The sequence below is a fragment of the Melanostigma gelatinosum genome (genome assembly GCF_949748355.1).
Source record: "Melanostigma gelatinosum genome assembly, chromosome: 21".
Taxonomy (NCBI): Eukaryota; Metazoa; Chordata; class Actinopteri; order Perciformes; family Zoarcidae; genus Melanostigma; species Melanostigma gelatinosum.
The window spans coordinates 9,853,702-9,869,616 of NC_136654.1; the positions used below are offsets into that span (position 1 = coordinate 9,853,702).

The 15,915-nt window shown below is 42.2% G+C and overlaps 1 protein-coding gene across 3 annotated transcripts in view; it reads right to left on the reverse strand.

Annotated features, from left to right (window-relative positions):
• The window catches only part of atp6v0a1b (ATPase H+ transporting V0 subunit a1b), a 36,112-nt gene extending 24,177 nt beyond the window's left edge, over positions 1-11,935 (reverse strand). For all 3 annotated transcript variants that reach the window (XM_079293671.1, XM_079293670.1, XM_079293669.1), the window contains exons 1-15: positions 11,884-11,935; positions 10,302-10,464; positions 10,060-10,138; positions 9,462-9,559; positions 8,730-8,858; positions 8,546-8,628; positions 7,808-7,934; positions 7,544-7,626; positions 5,961-6,054; positions 4,912-5,124; positions 3,296-3,446; positions 2,526-2,665; positions 2,259-2,422; positions 1,360-1,450; positions 725-843 (exon numbers count right to left, since the gene is read on the reverse strand). In XM_079293671.1, the coding sequence (XP_079149797.1) occupies positions 725-843; positions 1,360-1,450; positions 2,259-2,422; positions 2,526-2,665; positions 3,296-3,446; positions 4,912-5,124; positions 5,961-6,054; positions 7,544-7,626; positions 7,808-7,934; positions 8,546-8,628; positions 8,730-8,858; positions 9,462-9,559; positions 10,060-10,138; positions 10,302-10,418 (1,688 nt within the window). In that variant the 5' untranslated portion in view covers positions 10,419-10,464; positions 11,884-11,935. The remainder of the gene's footprint in view (positions 1-724; positions 844-1,359; positions 1,451-2,258; positions 2,423-2,525; positions 2,666-3,295; positions 3,447-4,911; positions 5,125-5,960; positions 6,055-7,543; positions 7,627-7,807; positions 7,935-8,545; positions 8,629-8,729; positions 8,859-9,461; positions 9,560-10,059; positions 10,139-10,301; positions 10,465-11,883) is intronic.
• Between the last annotated feature and the right edge of the window lie 3,980 nt (positions 11,936-15,915).

Genomic DNA, 15,915 nt, shown 5'->3' on the forward strand with positions numbered 1-15,915 from the left:
TTACCTCCGACAGGTTTCCCGTTACCGACCCTGCCTGTTTGGACTTCTCCGCCTCGCCTCTTCCCCGGTAAACCACTCAGCCTTTCTGTCCACGACCACCAGATCCTGCCTCTGCTTCCTCTGGGTTCTGTCTGCCTTCTCCCCTGACGGCTTGTCGTTCCACGTGTGGGATTCTACACCTGTGCATATCTAGACTGTTACCTGTTGTGTGTTCATTTGAGAATAAAGCTTTGATTCCAACTATTCTGTGTGTCTGTCGTACTGCTTCTTACCACACCCGTTACACAACATAGATACTAGCAATATGTTAGAAACCTGTGGACATCCGGGCTAAAGCCTCAAACAGAGAACATGTATAGTGCTGCTTGCCAATTGATGTCATTTCTGAGGAGTTTTAGGGCCTCGGTAGTCAGATCTTCCTCAAATGTCCAATTGTTTTGTAAACAACCTCCCTTGGTTCAAACGTCTCTCTCAAGCGCTCTTTTTTCATTATTCACACAACTACTTTCATCACTTTCTGTGCAAACAACTGAGCAAAACAATTTCCAGTAGTGTAAACCATTCTTTTCAGTACATCTGGCCCCTTTCGTAGGCCTTATGCCACATCTACGAGCGTGGTCATTCAAACCCGCTACGAACCCTTTTGCCTGTAGTGACTATGCTTTAAGCCTGTAGACAACTGAGAAGGACACCAAATGTTCAGGTTGCTGAGTGTCCTACGTACAGGTGGTTGAAGAGACTGAGAGACACTCCGAACAGCATGTGAATGACGCCCAGGATCACAGACATCTTCATCTTGAATGAGTTGAGGAAGGTCAGCTTGTTGGTGGCAACATTCCAGATCTGCAGAGATTACACAAAGTGAAATATTTGAGGGCATTAGGGTGTGCTAACGTAAAACAAATACATTGGGGAAATATTTGTTGCTCCTTTGTGTTGTTTGTTTTGGTGATTCAGCCTGCTGGTGCCTACAGATGATGCTGATCTTTAGATATACAGTTTCATTTTAGTTTAAAAAAGGCTCAATCATTTTCTGACCCAGCCGGGCGCTGTAGCTCTTCAGAGACGTTACTCAGACAGCAGTGACACAGTGCATACGCTGGGGACTATTTTCAGTGGCGGATTAATCCACATTTGGTGCTCTCGTCAAAACATGCTACTGTGTATGTGTACATGTAGAAACATGTCACCCAGTGCAACAGTGTGGCTCACTGATGTGTTTTTAATCACTTTGGACAACAATGGAGCTCTATGACACAGAGGAAGAAGATATATCAGGCTCTGATACACACTTGGTTTGCCCTGTGATTCAACCACATCTACCTATTTCTGTTTTTCCAGTGAGTGTACGGATTTTACCGGGTCAATTCCGAGTGGATACGGCCCGTTGAACACACCAGGAACAGCTGGGTCTAACTGTAGAACTCCATTTGCATCAAGTGTCTCAAACCTAGGACAGAGCAGCAGGAAATGAATCAATGCATTGACAGGAAGCAGATTATATACAACGACCAGCAATACATTTTAGAACATGAATCAACCACATAGAGTACAGTAGTAAGATAACGCATGACTGTCGATAGGATGTTATATATGATGAGAGAACATGCATAAGGTTCCTGGAAACCAGTGTTTTACACCAGCAACTAGTTGCTTTTAAACGGAGCACAGTACAACAACTTGAAATGCAAAAAAACAACCAGTGAATTATTTCATGACAAACAACAGTTCATCCATGAACCAGTTGTCTGTTTCTCTGGCTATAGCGCAGGTTCAGGGAGCACAGGTTTTATAATGTCTCTGTGGAGGCACGATGGTATTAACCAGGTCGACCTCACTGCGACAGCACGTCTGAGGAAAGTCACCGCACCTGGCTGCTCGCCAACAAATGGCTTCAACTTCCCCAAAACCACAAATTGTTGTTTTTACATTTCTGTTTGCTTAGAAATGAAACAGACCTTCAATGTATTCATTAGTGAGCTTTAGAGGTGTTGGTCTTTATGCTAAGCTCGGCGAACCAAGTCCTGACTCCAGCCCTATACTTAACACACAGATATGAAATTGATATTCATCTTCTCATCTCACTCTCAGAAAGTAAACAAATATGCATACTTCCCAAAATATTGAACTATTCCTTTGATATGTTTTGACAAATTTCATTGGAAAATATTTACAGAAATATGAAGGCGTGGTGCCCCCATCTATTGTAACTGTGGTAGAGAAAGTAACTACCAGTTCCAGCAGAGTTGGGGACTTACGTCCAGTTGGCTCCTTTGGGGCCAAACATGGGCCTGACGCTCCACCCGGAGCCGAACATGTTGAGTGACTTGGAGAAGCAGTCGTTGTAAATGATTCCAGTGTACATGGAGAAGAGCCCCATCAGCAGGATGATGTAGCGACCAGCAAACACCATGTTGAAGATCTGCACACACACACACACAGCTCAGAGATATCGTACGTGTCTGTATTGCGAGGCTGAACTATAAAGCTTCTCATTCCTGTTACTGGTTTTTGTCTCACTGTACCTCGTTGTCACTCTTCTGGGCGACGATGCGGCTCTCTCGGATGACCAGGTAGAGGGCAGCACAGGTCATCAGCACGCCGTGACCCATGTCGCCAAACATCACCGCAAACAGGAAGGGGAAAGTGATGATGGTATACGGAGCTGTAACAGGAAAAATCACATCATCTTCATCACAGGAAATTACTGAAATATGAAATGCATTTACAATACATTCACCACTTATGATTTATTATAAACAGGTATTTGTGTCTGCACAATCTGTGGAAGGAAAGTGAGAGAGAACTAGATGTGTGTGAAGGCCTTTACACACTGGAGGTGCTTTCGTTCCTCTTCGGTCAATTCATTTGAACTTCAATATATGTGTTCAAACTGTTGTCTTGTGATAATAATTGCACACAGAACGCAAATATTTGGCAAAAAAGCAACACATTTATTTTTCCGGAATGAGACCACAATTTATGATGTTGGACAAAAATAAAACGACTGGTTGGTAAAGCACAATGTTTCGTCAGTTCTAGTTTCCTATCTTAAACAGCAGTTAAACTGCTCTCAATGAAACTTAATAAACGTGCAGTTCTCACTGTGAAAGGAAATAGAGGGATTTGAAAGCTGCTGCAAGGCTTTGAAGTTGAAATATCTGTGGCAGCTTAACCCAGTCTGTTAACACTGCGCTGCTGCTGCACGTCCACAAGTTTCAGTGATCAATAATCAAATTCAAACTAATAAGATGAGCAATGAATTGAAATGTAGATAAAGGAATTCCTGCGTAACCTGGATTGATCTCCCGGTAGTTCCCGATGCCGTAGGCGTCGACGATGTTCTGGAAGCCTGACGTGAACTTGTTGGTCTTGTTGAAGGTGGGTGGAGTCTGCTTTGTCTGCATCCTGTTGAGAATGGACGGCACCGTGGAGCCGCTCCTCTCCTGTCAAATAAAGCCCCAATTTATCAGTCACATCCTGCCCATGCTGTAAGAGTAAGACCAGAGGCCTCCACACAACCTCCTCGTGACTTATATTGTTATTATCAGTGTTAAAGTCCAACTGAAGAGAATACTCTATACATGTATGTATGCTTGCTGTTTGTTTTGGCTTTGCCACTTGTGATTTGATTTTACAAATCTTTCTGCAATGATACCACCCAACATTATTCTCCAATGGAGACGCATTTGTATTGAATGGCAATGTTGGTACTGTAATTTGATTGGTGCAATCACATTACAGTTAAGTGTGCACTCAAAAGAGTGCTGCAGGAACGAGTCAGCAACTCCGATTCCCATTCAGTGTGGTTTTTGAAAAGGTTTTTGGTTAAGTGTCTGAAATAAGCCATACATGGCCAATAAAGCTAATTCTGAAGTGACTTTCCTTCTGTGTGTGTTGTAATCCCAGATTCTCTGTGCTTTGTTTACATAGCATGTGCATGTTGGTGCATGCTAAATCACAAATCCTGCTATCGCGACGGCATGACCCGCCGTACTCTGCCTCTGATTGGCTGGTAGCCGTTGCCTTCATTGGTTAGGTTTAGGCATGAGGAGTGAGATTGGTTAGGTTCGGTTGCTGTTAGCACCGTTAGCTGCTCACTGCCGGCTCAGAAGTCTCTGTTTAGAGCCGTGTGGAGGCAACAGATATGCTCTGAACATTTAACAACACAATGGGTCCTCAAAGATGTTGAATGTTGTGAAAGGACAATCACTAATTGTATAAGGTTTGTCTCTTTATCGATGCCAGAAATGAACACTCTGAGGATCTCTTCAAGTGCAAAACAGTTTTTTTCTCTTTTGAAATGTGAGCAAAGTTTAGAGACAGAGCGTATCTAAGAACTGCCCTCACCAGATGGGAAAAACAATTGGTCACTCTCCTTTGACTTCTATTGTTTGAAGCTGCCTCCGTGACACTTCTGTCTGCTGGCAAACAATGGGAAAATGCCTGAAAGCTGCTGTGTGGTGGGTTACACTACCAACAGGGTAAAGTACACACAACTGAGGTTTTATAAGCTGCCAAAACAGATGATGAAATCTGACGATTTTAGCTGGCAAAGGCATTTTGTTCGTGTTTCAGCCGGTGGTTGCATATTGTCTTCACAGTACGGGCTGTATTCTCATCGGAGTTTTCTAGGTGAGGAGACTGTAACACAGCTCAACACTAGCAGAGATGTTCTGGCTGGATACTGACATTTCTCATAATATTGCTGTGTTTAGCAGCACTTGGTCCAATAGAGCTCACAGTAACAGGAAGCAGAGCCACAGGGACAGCGTCAATGAAGTGGAGATTTTACGGAACATCTAAAAACATCCTTCATTGTTGCCTATGACTTTACACAACGAAATGTGTGTTACCTCTAAGCAACACAACAGTATATGAAATACACAACGGACCGAAAACCAAACTCACCGTCCCTCTGCGCAGAGCAAACTGGATGGAGTCCAGGTCTGAGACGGGACACCACACCTCAGCGATCAGACACTTCTGGGTGACGTCGATGTTGCACAGGTTGAGCGTGTGGTAGATGGCCTTCATCTTCCTCACCTTGATGAACCACACCCTCATGGTCTTGGAGGCGGCCTGCAGCACTCGCTGACGGTGGTCCTCTGTTTGGTTCAGCACCTGCAGTAGCAGTGTGGGGAGATCTGTGTTGGACTAGATCCTGGTCCTGGTGGCCTAAAGACCGCTGGTCTGGTCAGTATTTCTATTTGAATACATTTGATCTTTTTACTGAACTGAAAGCTATTTCTTCACTTTCCGTTTATGGTCCATCTGTGTGTGCTGCGTATTGTCATGTTTTTGTGATATGAACATAATGTGAGCTAAACATTTGGAATGTGCAGGATTTGTGAAGTAAACATGTTGACAAATGGCAGAGATTGATTTTACTGTGCTGGCTCCAAGACTCAGGTCCTGGTCCTGTTAATGCACACAATCAGATCCTCCGGGTAAACCTGAGGGAGACGCTCCTTCGTGGCGGCGTGTCATTCATTACATTTGGTTGGCAGGCTGAGACCAGAGCAGCCCGCTCAAGCAGAACCAGGCCTTCTTTTCCAGGCTTAATAAGGGCAAACTTTAGGGAACCATAACACTATGGGACAGGACAAAGGTCTTTCACAGATAAGAACTAACGCACAAGAAAACACGACGAGGGCTTTTGTGATTTGATTGAAAATACATTTTGGAAAGGAGAACTGAACACAGACATCCTGTTGTGTGAAGTTTCTGATTGATTTATTCTTGTTTAGTGAGCAGCATTACAACAAAGAGTACAAAGACCCTTTGAAAGAATTATTCAATTAAAAAAAGAACTGCACTGCTCATGGTAATGTGGCCTAATAAGCAGGCTTCACTCCAAGCTCAACCAACTCTACTCTCACGTGACTCGTTTCATTTCTGTTGTCCTTTTGGGTTATTTATGTGTGTGATGGGAGGTAAAGATCAAGTGACAAACGTACCATCTGGAGGTCGTCGATGCGGCTGTTGACTCCAGCCAGCATCTCCTTCCTCTCCTGTGGGGTCTCTGGACAGGGGTAGAGTGAGGCGCGGAACCTGGGGAACAGCAGAGTCAGCTCACAGCACGGCACACATACTGTACGTTCTCCATCGTGGTTCCATCTTTCTTACTCGTGTTTATGATGCACATGCTGGAGTTGACACACATCAGGGAGAGGATATTGTTTAAAGGTACTCCAGTGATTTAGTGCTTTAACTTTAGTTAAATTGGGGACTAAAACTAGAATTAGCACCTCACGGTCGTGTGCCTCCGCCAACCAGTCAGGTAGCAGTTTACATCCATTTTATCCTGCTACCGGTTTGTGAGAAATTAGCATATGAATTTGTGAGTTATGGCCAAACAATGTGTTTCCTGAGGTCACAGTGACCACCAAATTCGAATCAGTTGAGTCCAAGTCTGTGTGCCAAATCTTGAGAAAGATACCTCATAGCGTTCCCTAGATTTTGTGTTCCCGAAAATAGGACGGACGAGAGGTCGGTGACCTTGACCTCTGACTACCAAAAAGATGGTGGATGAACGGACAACCCGACAGCATTATGCCTGCGTCTGCGTCTGTGGCTGCTGCCGGCGCGGAGGCATAAAAAGAAAGGTCGAACCCGAGGTGGTAAAATATTGAGTTTTACTCTCTAATATGACTCAAGTTCCAAAACCACTGAATCCTACACTTCCCACAATGCAACCAACAGAATATATTTTGTCCTGGACCCTCTCAGCCTGGTAAACACACAGACCTTCTGATATCAATGTGTAGTCTCTACGCCCATCCTGGATGGTGTTGTGTCATGAAGACAAAACCACAGCAGCAACTATGAGCTGCAATTATACTAATGGCCACTAAATGTTAACACCAAGGAAACAATGGCATTCGCCAATGGCAACAATGTTGACCAGGCCTGTGCATTACTTTCTATGGTCTACGATGGCACCGTGTCCCCTTGTTGCAGTGCTCTTATGGACCCAACTGTAGCTGTGGCCAGACACAGTCCTGCCCATCTTCCCCTTGTGTTCACAACATTTAACTCTAAAGAGAAAACCATCCCAAATCCAAAAAGTAGAGAGCTAAAACTGAAATATGTGATGTCATGGAGTATAAAGTGTGGAGCTGCTCCATAGACCATGAATTTGGAGAGATGTCCTTGAGCACCAGGGGAATGCTCTGACTGCATGTTACCTTTTCTGTTTCACAGCTGAACAGACATTGTGTGGGTCTCCCATTCATTGTACACTTCATACTTGGTTTGACTGACTTCTCTGGTTTCTGGCCTTGAGAGAGACTAGCTCATGTTCACATTATTGATTAAACATTCCTAGACCATGGAAGTAACATATTGGAATTCTTCATCTAGGTGGTGCTCCCCTTTAACATTAACTTGCATTTCCATTTCTACATGTATCAAGATTATAGGTAAACTTCACCATAACCACACAAGCCTTAACCCAACCTTCCAAATTGACTTCTGTCCATAAACTGTGGCATGTGGATAAGATAAGATAAAAGAAGACATCTTCCTTTGTAACACTCACCCCTCACAGATCTTCTTCACCCTGTTCTTCAGCTGGTCACCTTGGAAGAAGATAATGAACACTGATTTGGTGACTTGGTCTCCCTGTTGGAAAGAGAAGAAGTTTTTAGAAAATGTACACAACTCACAGATGAGCCGGGTGTCTGTTTCTAATGTAAGTAAAGAAATATACACTCTGACACTGTATGACTGGCATTTTGTACGCTTCTCTGTTCTTTTCTTGTCTCTTCACTGGTCTCTATGCATGTATGTTGTGTGTGCTGACCGTGGCGGGGTCCTCCAGAGGGTCCTCGATCTCTGCCTTCCTTAGGAAGACGTTACCGCGACACACTCTCCACAGCATCCTCTCAAAGGTCGGGATCCTCTCCCTGCTGATCACTCCAGCCACAAAGCTGCACAGGCACACAGACAAGCGCTCAGATGGATAACGCAGAAGGAAAAAGGACCACAGTATGGACATAGTCAGCCTTTTGAGTGGCAAAGACAACGAATAGTTGTTTAGTTGGCTGATGTATAAATGGTAATATGTTCATTATCTGACATTATTTCATCTTTGGTCAGCAGGCTTGCTAACAAGCAAACTTAGATTATGTATATACAATATATATATATATATATATATGTCATTTTATATATACAGTTATGGTTACAGACTCTCTCCGTCTCGCCACACTCATATTTTGAGTGTTATTCATTTGCCAAAAAATAGACAAAATGCACAATAAAAGATTCAACTGTTTCTGTAGATATCCTAACAATACTGTTATCATGAATACTTTTGGCCCAGATAATTATGCAGTGAAATGTGATACGGAGACAGCCCTCCTGTGAGCACATGACAAATTAAAAAACTTTCGACGACAAATTTCTTTATTTGAGGACATTCTACTGTCCACCAAAATATGTATTCACGTGCAACGTGTCTTGTGCAATTCAGATGACTATTTGCCAAGACAACGTGACAATGTGTGCTGGAGAATATGATGCGGTTGTCGTGCTTTACCCCAGTCTGAGCGGGGCCCCGCGACCCCCCTCACTGCCCTCCATCAGGGCCGATGACTCCTCCAGCAGGTTGGGATCCTCCATCTACAAAGACATTAGGAAGACCAGATATTTTGTTTCCATCAATTATCCATTGTGCTCCTGTGTATGTGGTGTGTACGTCTGAGAGGGAGAAACCAGCAAACCTCATCAAAGAACTGCTGCGTGCGACGGAGGATGTGTTTGAGCTCCGTCAGCTCCAGGAAGTTCTTCTTCAGGGCCTCCTGGTTGGTGTTGATTTCCTTCAGTTCGTTCTCCAGCTTCTCAAAGGTGGCCTTTCAGTCACAATCAACAGTGTAAATACAAAATACACACTTTGCTCTAACATGTGCGCATCATCACTGTCAAATATAAATCCTGCATATTGTGTATAGACATGCACACATGAAGCTGAATTCAAGGCTGAGTGGGTTGGATGTGTCCAACAGATACAGTCCTGTGTGACACAGAGTCAACGTTGATTTATTTTACCTTAGTTTTGTTACATAACGTCCCTTCTTTACCAGTGCGTTATGTAAGAAGCGTAATTATTTTGCGTAACAAACTTTCTGATTTGAACACAAACCCCATTCTTTTCCTAAGCCTAACCAAGCAGCTGTTCTGCTTCAGTCAACCTAAAAACAAAGCAAACCTACGTCAGAAGCTTATTTTGAACAGAGACACTGTGCACGTAGTGAGTGGAGGTTCCCCTCTAGCGCCCTGACGCTAGAGGGGAACCTCTGGCATCATAGTCTGAAGTGTAGGGCCACTGACCACCCACACCTCAGGTGATGCTGAGTGGGGTGTTTGTGGAATATGACACGTGTATCAACTCATCTGTCAAAAACAATAATGATCAGATGATGAGTGATCATGATTACAGATGGCAGGCTGATTACCTCGAGATCGATCATGTCCCTGGGGAAAGGCACCTCTGGATTTTCTCCAGTGTCAACAGTTGGGATACTCGCTTTCTTAATCTCCTTCTCCACAAACCCTGTTCAGCAGAGAGGATCCACGGTTCAACAGTTATCAGTGAAAAACAACAAGTTCTTTATATTCATCCAGAGGACATAAAGAAAAGCGTCATCATGTTCTCACTGACAACTCTGTTATGTTGAAATGTGTTACAGGTTTACTTCATGTGAATACCAAGCACATACCAAAAACACTGACAAATGACTCATTCATTCATCTGCAATACCAATATCAGCGTACACCACTGTTCAACACAAATAGATCAACGCTTCATATGTGAACCCAACCACTCAGTCAGATTATATTGTGTTTAAGTTGTTGTTGTTTTTTAAGGTTTACATATTTATTATATTTTACTGTTTGATTACTTATTTAGTTTTCTACTGATGTCTCTTGTAGCTGCACTGTCCACTTTGCTGCTGTTATAATGTCCCAGCTGTGGGCCCAATAAAGGGTCATCTCATCTTACCTTGTATAGGAACTACACTGTGCCTTTGGTTAAATTGTGTCACTACTTACTCAGTTTCCTGTCCATCTCCTCGCATCTCCTCACTTCATTCACAAACTTGCGCTGGAACACGTTTACGTCTGGATTCAGCTGTGGGTGGAGAACAAAAAAGACAAGGATTATGTATATATGGCTAAAAATGTCACGTGAAAGACAGCAAACATGTCCTCTGTGGTCTCTCATGTTTCAATCCAATTCATGGGATTATCTCCACCACCAAAGAACAACGCAGCAGGAGAACATTCACACTCACATCTCTAAACTGGACCATGCCAAGTTCTCCCAGCTCACTGACGCAGCAGTAGGCTGCCTCAGACTGGAGAAAGAGCTGGGCAAGGGTCATCTCCTCGCTCCTGAACAGTTCCCCCATGACGAGAACCACGCTCCACCGCTGCTAGAATGAAGAAACACTGCACCTATGGGACAGAGAGTGTACAAGTGTTAGATCAACAGATCTTGTTTTACACAGTGAAAAGGTCAACCTGTTTCTTTCCGAAAAGAACTGTGGTAATTATTTAATACACGTTAGAACGATATACTGTGGCGTCACAACAACTAGGCTACAGTACAGTACAGTGAGACACAACAGAGCAGTGAGGGTGAGCAGAATAACATACTGTATTCAGCACTATCATACTGCGCTGTACTGCACTAGTGTGTTTGGTCTAACCACATGGAGTGTGAATTGTCTCGCGCTTGGCATTTTATTTCAGGTCTGTACTGTGTGTTTGTTTGTTTTTATCCTCAGAAACAAGTCAAACATTCTCTGGTTCCAGCTCATCAAATGTTAGGATTGATCAGAAAATAATTGTCTTGATCAATCAATAATGAAAATAATAGCCCTTCAATGACTTTGGCTTCAGGAGGGAAATATTCCAGCATGGATGGGGTCCACAATAGTAAGGCAGCTAACAGACGGACAGACAGATAGATCGAGTATGTAATCAGTAAACATATTATTGGAATATTTTAGTATAAATGTTGTCAACATATTTGCCACAAGCAATGTAGACATTCAATGTGGAAAATATCGGTCAGATAACATAAAATACATACAAACCAATCTATATACAAATTGAGAGCGTGGTCATTACACATCAGTCCCATTCTAATATGCAAACATTACTAAATACGGAAAAGAATTGCGCTTATTTGCCAAGGATGGACGACCCTTTATAATATTAATAGCTCATACACAACGCAGTAACGCAGCCTACAGATAGGGCTGCAAGACCAGTCAATCGCATGATTGTATGAGGCATGACTGCACATTGTGAGCCTGAGCTAGCATCGAGAGGGAGCAGCGCTGATGTCGCAGCATCCTCTCTGCTGCAGCTCTGCCCTTCACTGCTCGAGGACGCCATGATGCTCTGCGGGAGTCCGGCCTGCGACTCTGTGAGCATCTCACCTCCTCTCACACACAAATAAGACCTTATTCATGACATATAACAATGTACGATTATATTTATACATTTCCCCCGTAATAGAGACCAACATGGGGTCACTGGTTATAGGCCCATACCTAGAATATGATTTAGGTAAAGTCATTTACAGGCTGCAGTGTACAGTTAGGATGCTGTAGTAATATTTCAGAACGGGGACGACTCGGTTCATGTGACAAACATGCATTTAATTACGTCAAAATATCCCATTTGCGAGCACGAGACACGCCTAACGTTACTGAAGATACAGTTGTCGGTGACAAATTAACGTCTTCACAGCCCTCACGTCGAAATATTATGATTCTTATAAATATGGTTAGCAATTCCCTCACTGAGTGTGAAACACTGCGTTGACTACATTTTGCACGACTTTTAAAATGTATTTTTACTCACCTGTGTAGGATGCAGCTGCTCGCTCTCTGTCTGTATCTATGTTGGATGCTGAAGTCCTGGGCGGTGCATCAAAGGTAGATGCGCTCGCCCGGAAATGTACCCATAAATAGACAATTTCAAAATAAAGGCATGGTGTATTTATCCGACAGACGTGGATTTTTTTACTTGCCTCCAAAAATGACAACGAAAGCAATGTATTTCAAATAAATTAGACCGTTAATCATCCACGGTGGTACCTTTGGTTGCTCAAAATCAAGATAGAAGAATTATTGTCGTTTGACGTCGAAAATCCCAAACGGAAGCTTTTTTTTAATCCGTGAATTTGACATGTGATCCAGGATTAAAGACGATCACAGTAGCAACGACATGGCGATTTAACTGGAGCATGCAATCCAAACTGTACATATTTATACATCAAAATGATTAATTAGATTTAATTATTAAAAGGATGTTGCACACACAACATCTATTATTTGTCTGTCTGGGAGAGGATCCCTTCACATTTGCTCTTCCGGGTTTCCTCCATTTAAAGGTGTTTTGTTTTATCTGAACCGCAGGTCTAAGGACAGAGGGTGTGATATGCTGTGAAGATTATAAAGCCATTGAGGCAATATTAGAATTTGTGATGCATGCTCCACAGAAATATATATTCGGAGAACACAGAGGTAACATCTATTTGTTGGAATGCTGTTAAGCATTCCAACTATTGTTATCCTGTTTCTTTATTCCACTATTTCTTCTGTCCCCCGTTTCGTCGCAACGCTTCTTCTTCTTCTTCATTTTTTAAGCTACAGAAACCGTTCAACGATCAAAATGTGCAGCTCCTTCAGCTCATGTCTGCTATGACTTTTTCTATTTCTAACCTTTAAACCTTTTGAATTATTAAGCTTTTAGCAACTTTTTTTTGAATGGGATCTCTATGGAGAATATTTACAAATCCTCTTAAACTTCTTCAACTTTCAAATCCTTCAACTTCCTCATACTTTCAGCTACAGACACCATTTCAGGTTTCCGATATCTTTTAAACTTTTTGAACTGCAGCAATTTAACTTTTATGATTTTTCAGCCCTTTTCTGACTTTATAATGGGTGTGTATTGCGCAGCTTAGAGTGCGTGATGTCACCGCTAGAGTGAAGAGCAGCTTGAGATTCTTGTGAAAAAAACATTTGTGTTTTGCCACTGTGTCCACAATCTTCACTCTTCATGCATAATTTCTGGATGTAGAAGTAGCTAATATTGTCCTTGTCGTAGAAAAATTACTGTGGAATCCCACAGATTTCCACATTTGACACGGAAGCCGTTAATTGAGAGGAAAACCAACTTTCTGCTCCATAGAGACCAATGTTAAATTTTGCTTCAAAAACATCTTCCACAGAACACGGTACCTCATTTCTAGATCGCCAGTTAAGCCACATTTTTTACACTACAGACACAATTTTTAGAGGATCTGTTCTTCAACTCATTCTTCCCCTCAATTATTAATATCGGAGCAATAGGAGCTATGGTTATAGGAGTTTTGATGATTTGTTTGAGAGGTGTTTCCCTGTTTTATCTCTATGAAATGGCTTCAGGCACACAGGTGTTTGCGATTGAGCCAATTAGTGATGTTGATAAACACACAGACTCACAGACACACGCGCACATACACTCCTCTCCCTCTCTCTCTCTGTGTCTCTCATACAGTCATTCAGGTCTTAGGGATCTTTAGAGGTCTTTCCCCCCTCCTCCACCCCCCCCCCCCCACACACATGCCATTTTTAAATAAAAGCCCCACAGAATGAATCCTAACTGAAATGCTTGTGATGAGCCTGTCATTTAATAACCGGTTTGTGTTTATCTAACATTATGATTCTGTCTCCTCTCCCCTTCTCCCCCACACCCCATTTCAAAATAAAAGCCCCAGAGAGTGAATTCTAACTGAACTGCTTGTGATGAAGCCTGTCATTTAATAACCTCTGTTTATGTGTCAAACATGATGATTATGTCTCCTCTCCCCCTCCCTCCCCCACCCAGTCCCACCCTTTCAAAATAAAAGCCTCATGGATTAACTGTATTTAAACGTTTCGCTCAAAATTAGGCTTTTTTGTTGAAATAATGAATGTTCTTACTAATACTGCAACAACTACTACTACTGCTAATATTTCTAGTATTACCACTACTACTACAACTTTTGCTGTTGCTACTATTACTACTACTGCTACTGCTATTACTGCTACCATAAATATTATTACTACCACTACTGCTATTACTACCACTACCACTACTATTATTACTGATACCACAACTGCTAATACTGCTATTCCTGCTACTACCAGTACTAATAACCAGTACTAATACTACTACAGCTATTAGTACGACTGCTGATACTACTACTTCTACTACTTCTTCTAATTACAAATACTACTTCTTCTAATTACAAATACTTCGACGACAACTTCTACGACTACTGCTACTACAAATATCACTACTGCTACAACTAGTACTTATTCAAATGCTACTCATACTTATACTGCGAATAATACTTCTACTACTACAACAAATATCACTACTGCTGGAATTCTTTTAAGCTACAGAAACCGTTCGAATATCAAAATGTTCAGCTCTTTCAGGAGAGGGGTGATATAACTTCATATTTGTAATCTTTCAACTTTTTGAATTATTCAGCTTTTTGCAATTTTTTTAAAATTGGATATCAATTTTCAGCAATGTTTTTGAGATTCATTTCAGCTTTCAGCATTCCAACGCATTTTCAGCAGGAAATGCATTTTCTAGTTTTATACAGTCTTCCTCTTATCTTTTTTTTATTTTCTTGACATGTTACGCTCCATGTGCTCATGAAGATCATGTGGTATGATGGAAAGCTCCTGAACAGCTAATGGACCTTATTATGGGATTTTGTTTTCACATAATCTTCATTTTCTGTTTGACTGTTAGATTATATTCATACAATAACCTAAATCCTTCAAGGCTGCTGTCAGCTGCATCTTTTGAAACTTCCCCCGACTGCAGCAGATCAAGGAGTCTGAAGGTTTATCATCAAAACACTGACAGAAGTCTGTATTCTAAAGCAGGATTTTACAACTCTTGGAAGTTATCAAGTTTCATTGGAACATTGGAACATCCAGGTAAACAGAAGAAATATCAGCATCAGGATCAGCAAAGTATATGGCCAAGAAATGTACACATACGAGGAATTACACTCATTTAAATAGTGCTTTTCTGGTCTATCGATCACTCAAAGCCGTTAGTAATGGTGTCTTGCTCAAGGACACTTCGACACTGAGGAGGCTGCGATTGAACCATGGACCTTTCGATTGCTAGTCGACCGCTTCACATTATAGCCATGCAGCCCGTCAAAGGTAAAATGGAAACGAAAACGGAAACAACTAAATTTGCAAATGGTAAGACAACAGTACAAGAATGATTAATGTCACATGTGACAGGTGGATAAGACAGTATAGAGCGTGCTTGGACATATATTTGACAATGATGATATTTGAAAAACGGTGTAATATATAATTTACAGGTGGATGGTTAGTGTTACATGTTATTCCATAGGGATTGTTCCTGACACAATATGACTGATGTTAACTGTTCACCAACATGACAGCGTGGAGAGAAAACACTGTTTTTGTGTGTGGTTGTTTTGGCCAACAGTGTTCTGTAGCGCCTACCAGAGGGGAGACGTTTGAACAGGTTGGGTCACAGGGTGTGATGGGTCTGCAGTGATGTTTCCTGACTCTGGAGATGTATAAGTCCCGAATGGAGGGCAGACTGGCATCGATCATTCTTTCTGCAGCCCTGACTGTCCGTTGCAGTTCGTTCTTTAATTGTGGTGTAAAATTGGATCAGCAACTCCAGAGGCAGGTTGAACTTCTTGAGCTGGCGCAGGAAGTCCATCCTCGGTGAGGCCTTTGTTATGATGGATAGAAATATGGTGTTCACATTACCAGGAATGTGTGTTCGCATGTATTTGATTGCCCTTGCTTGATGACGTATATTGCTGCATTGTTTCATCAAGGGCCATGTCTG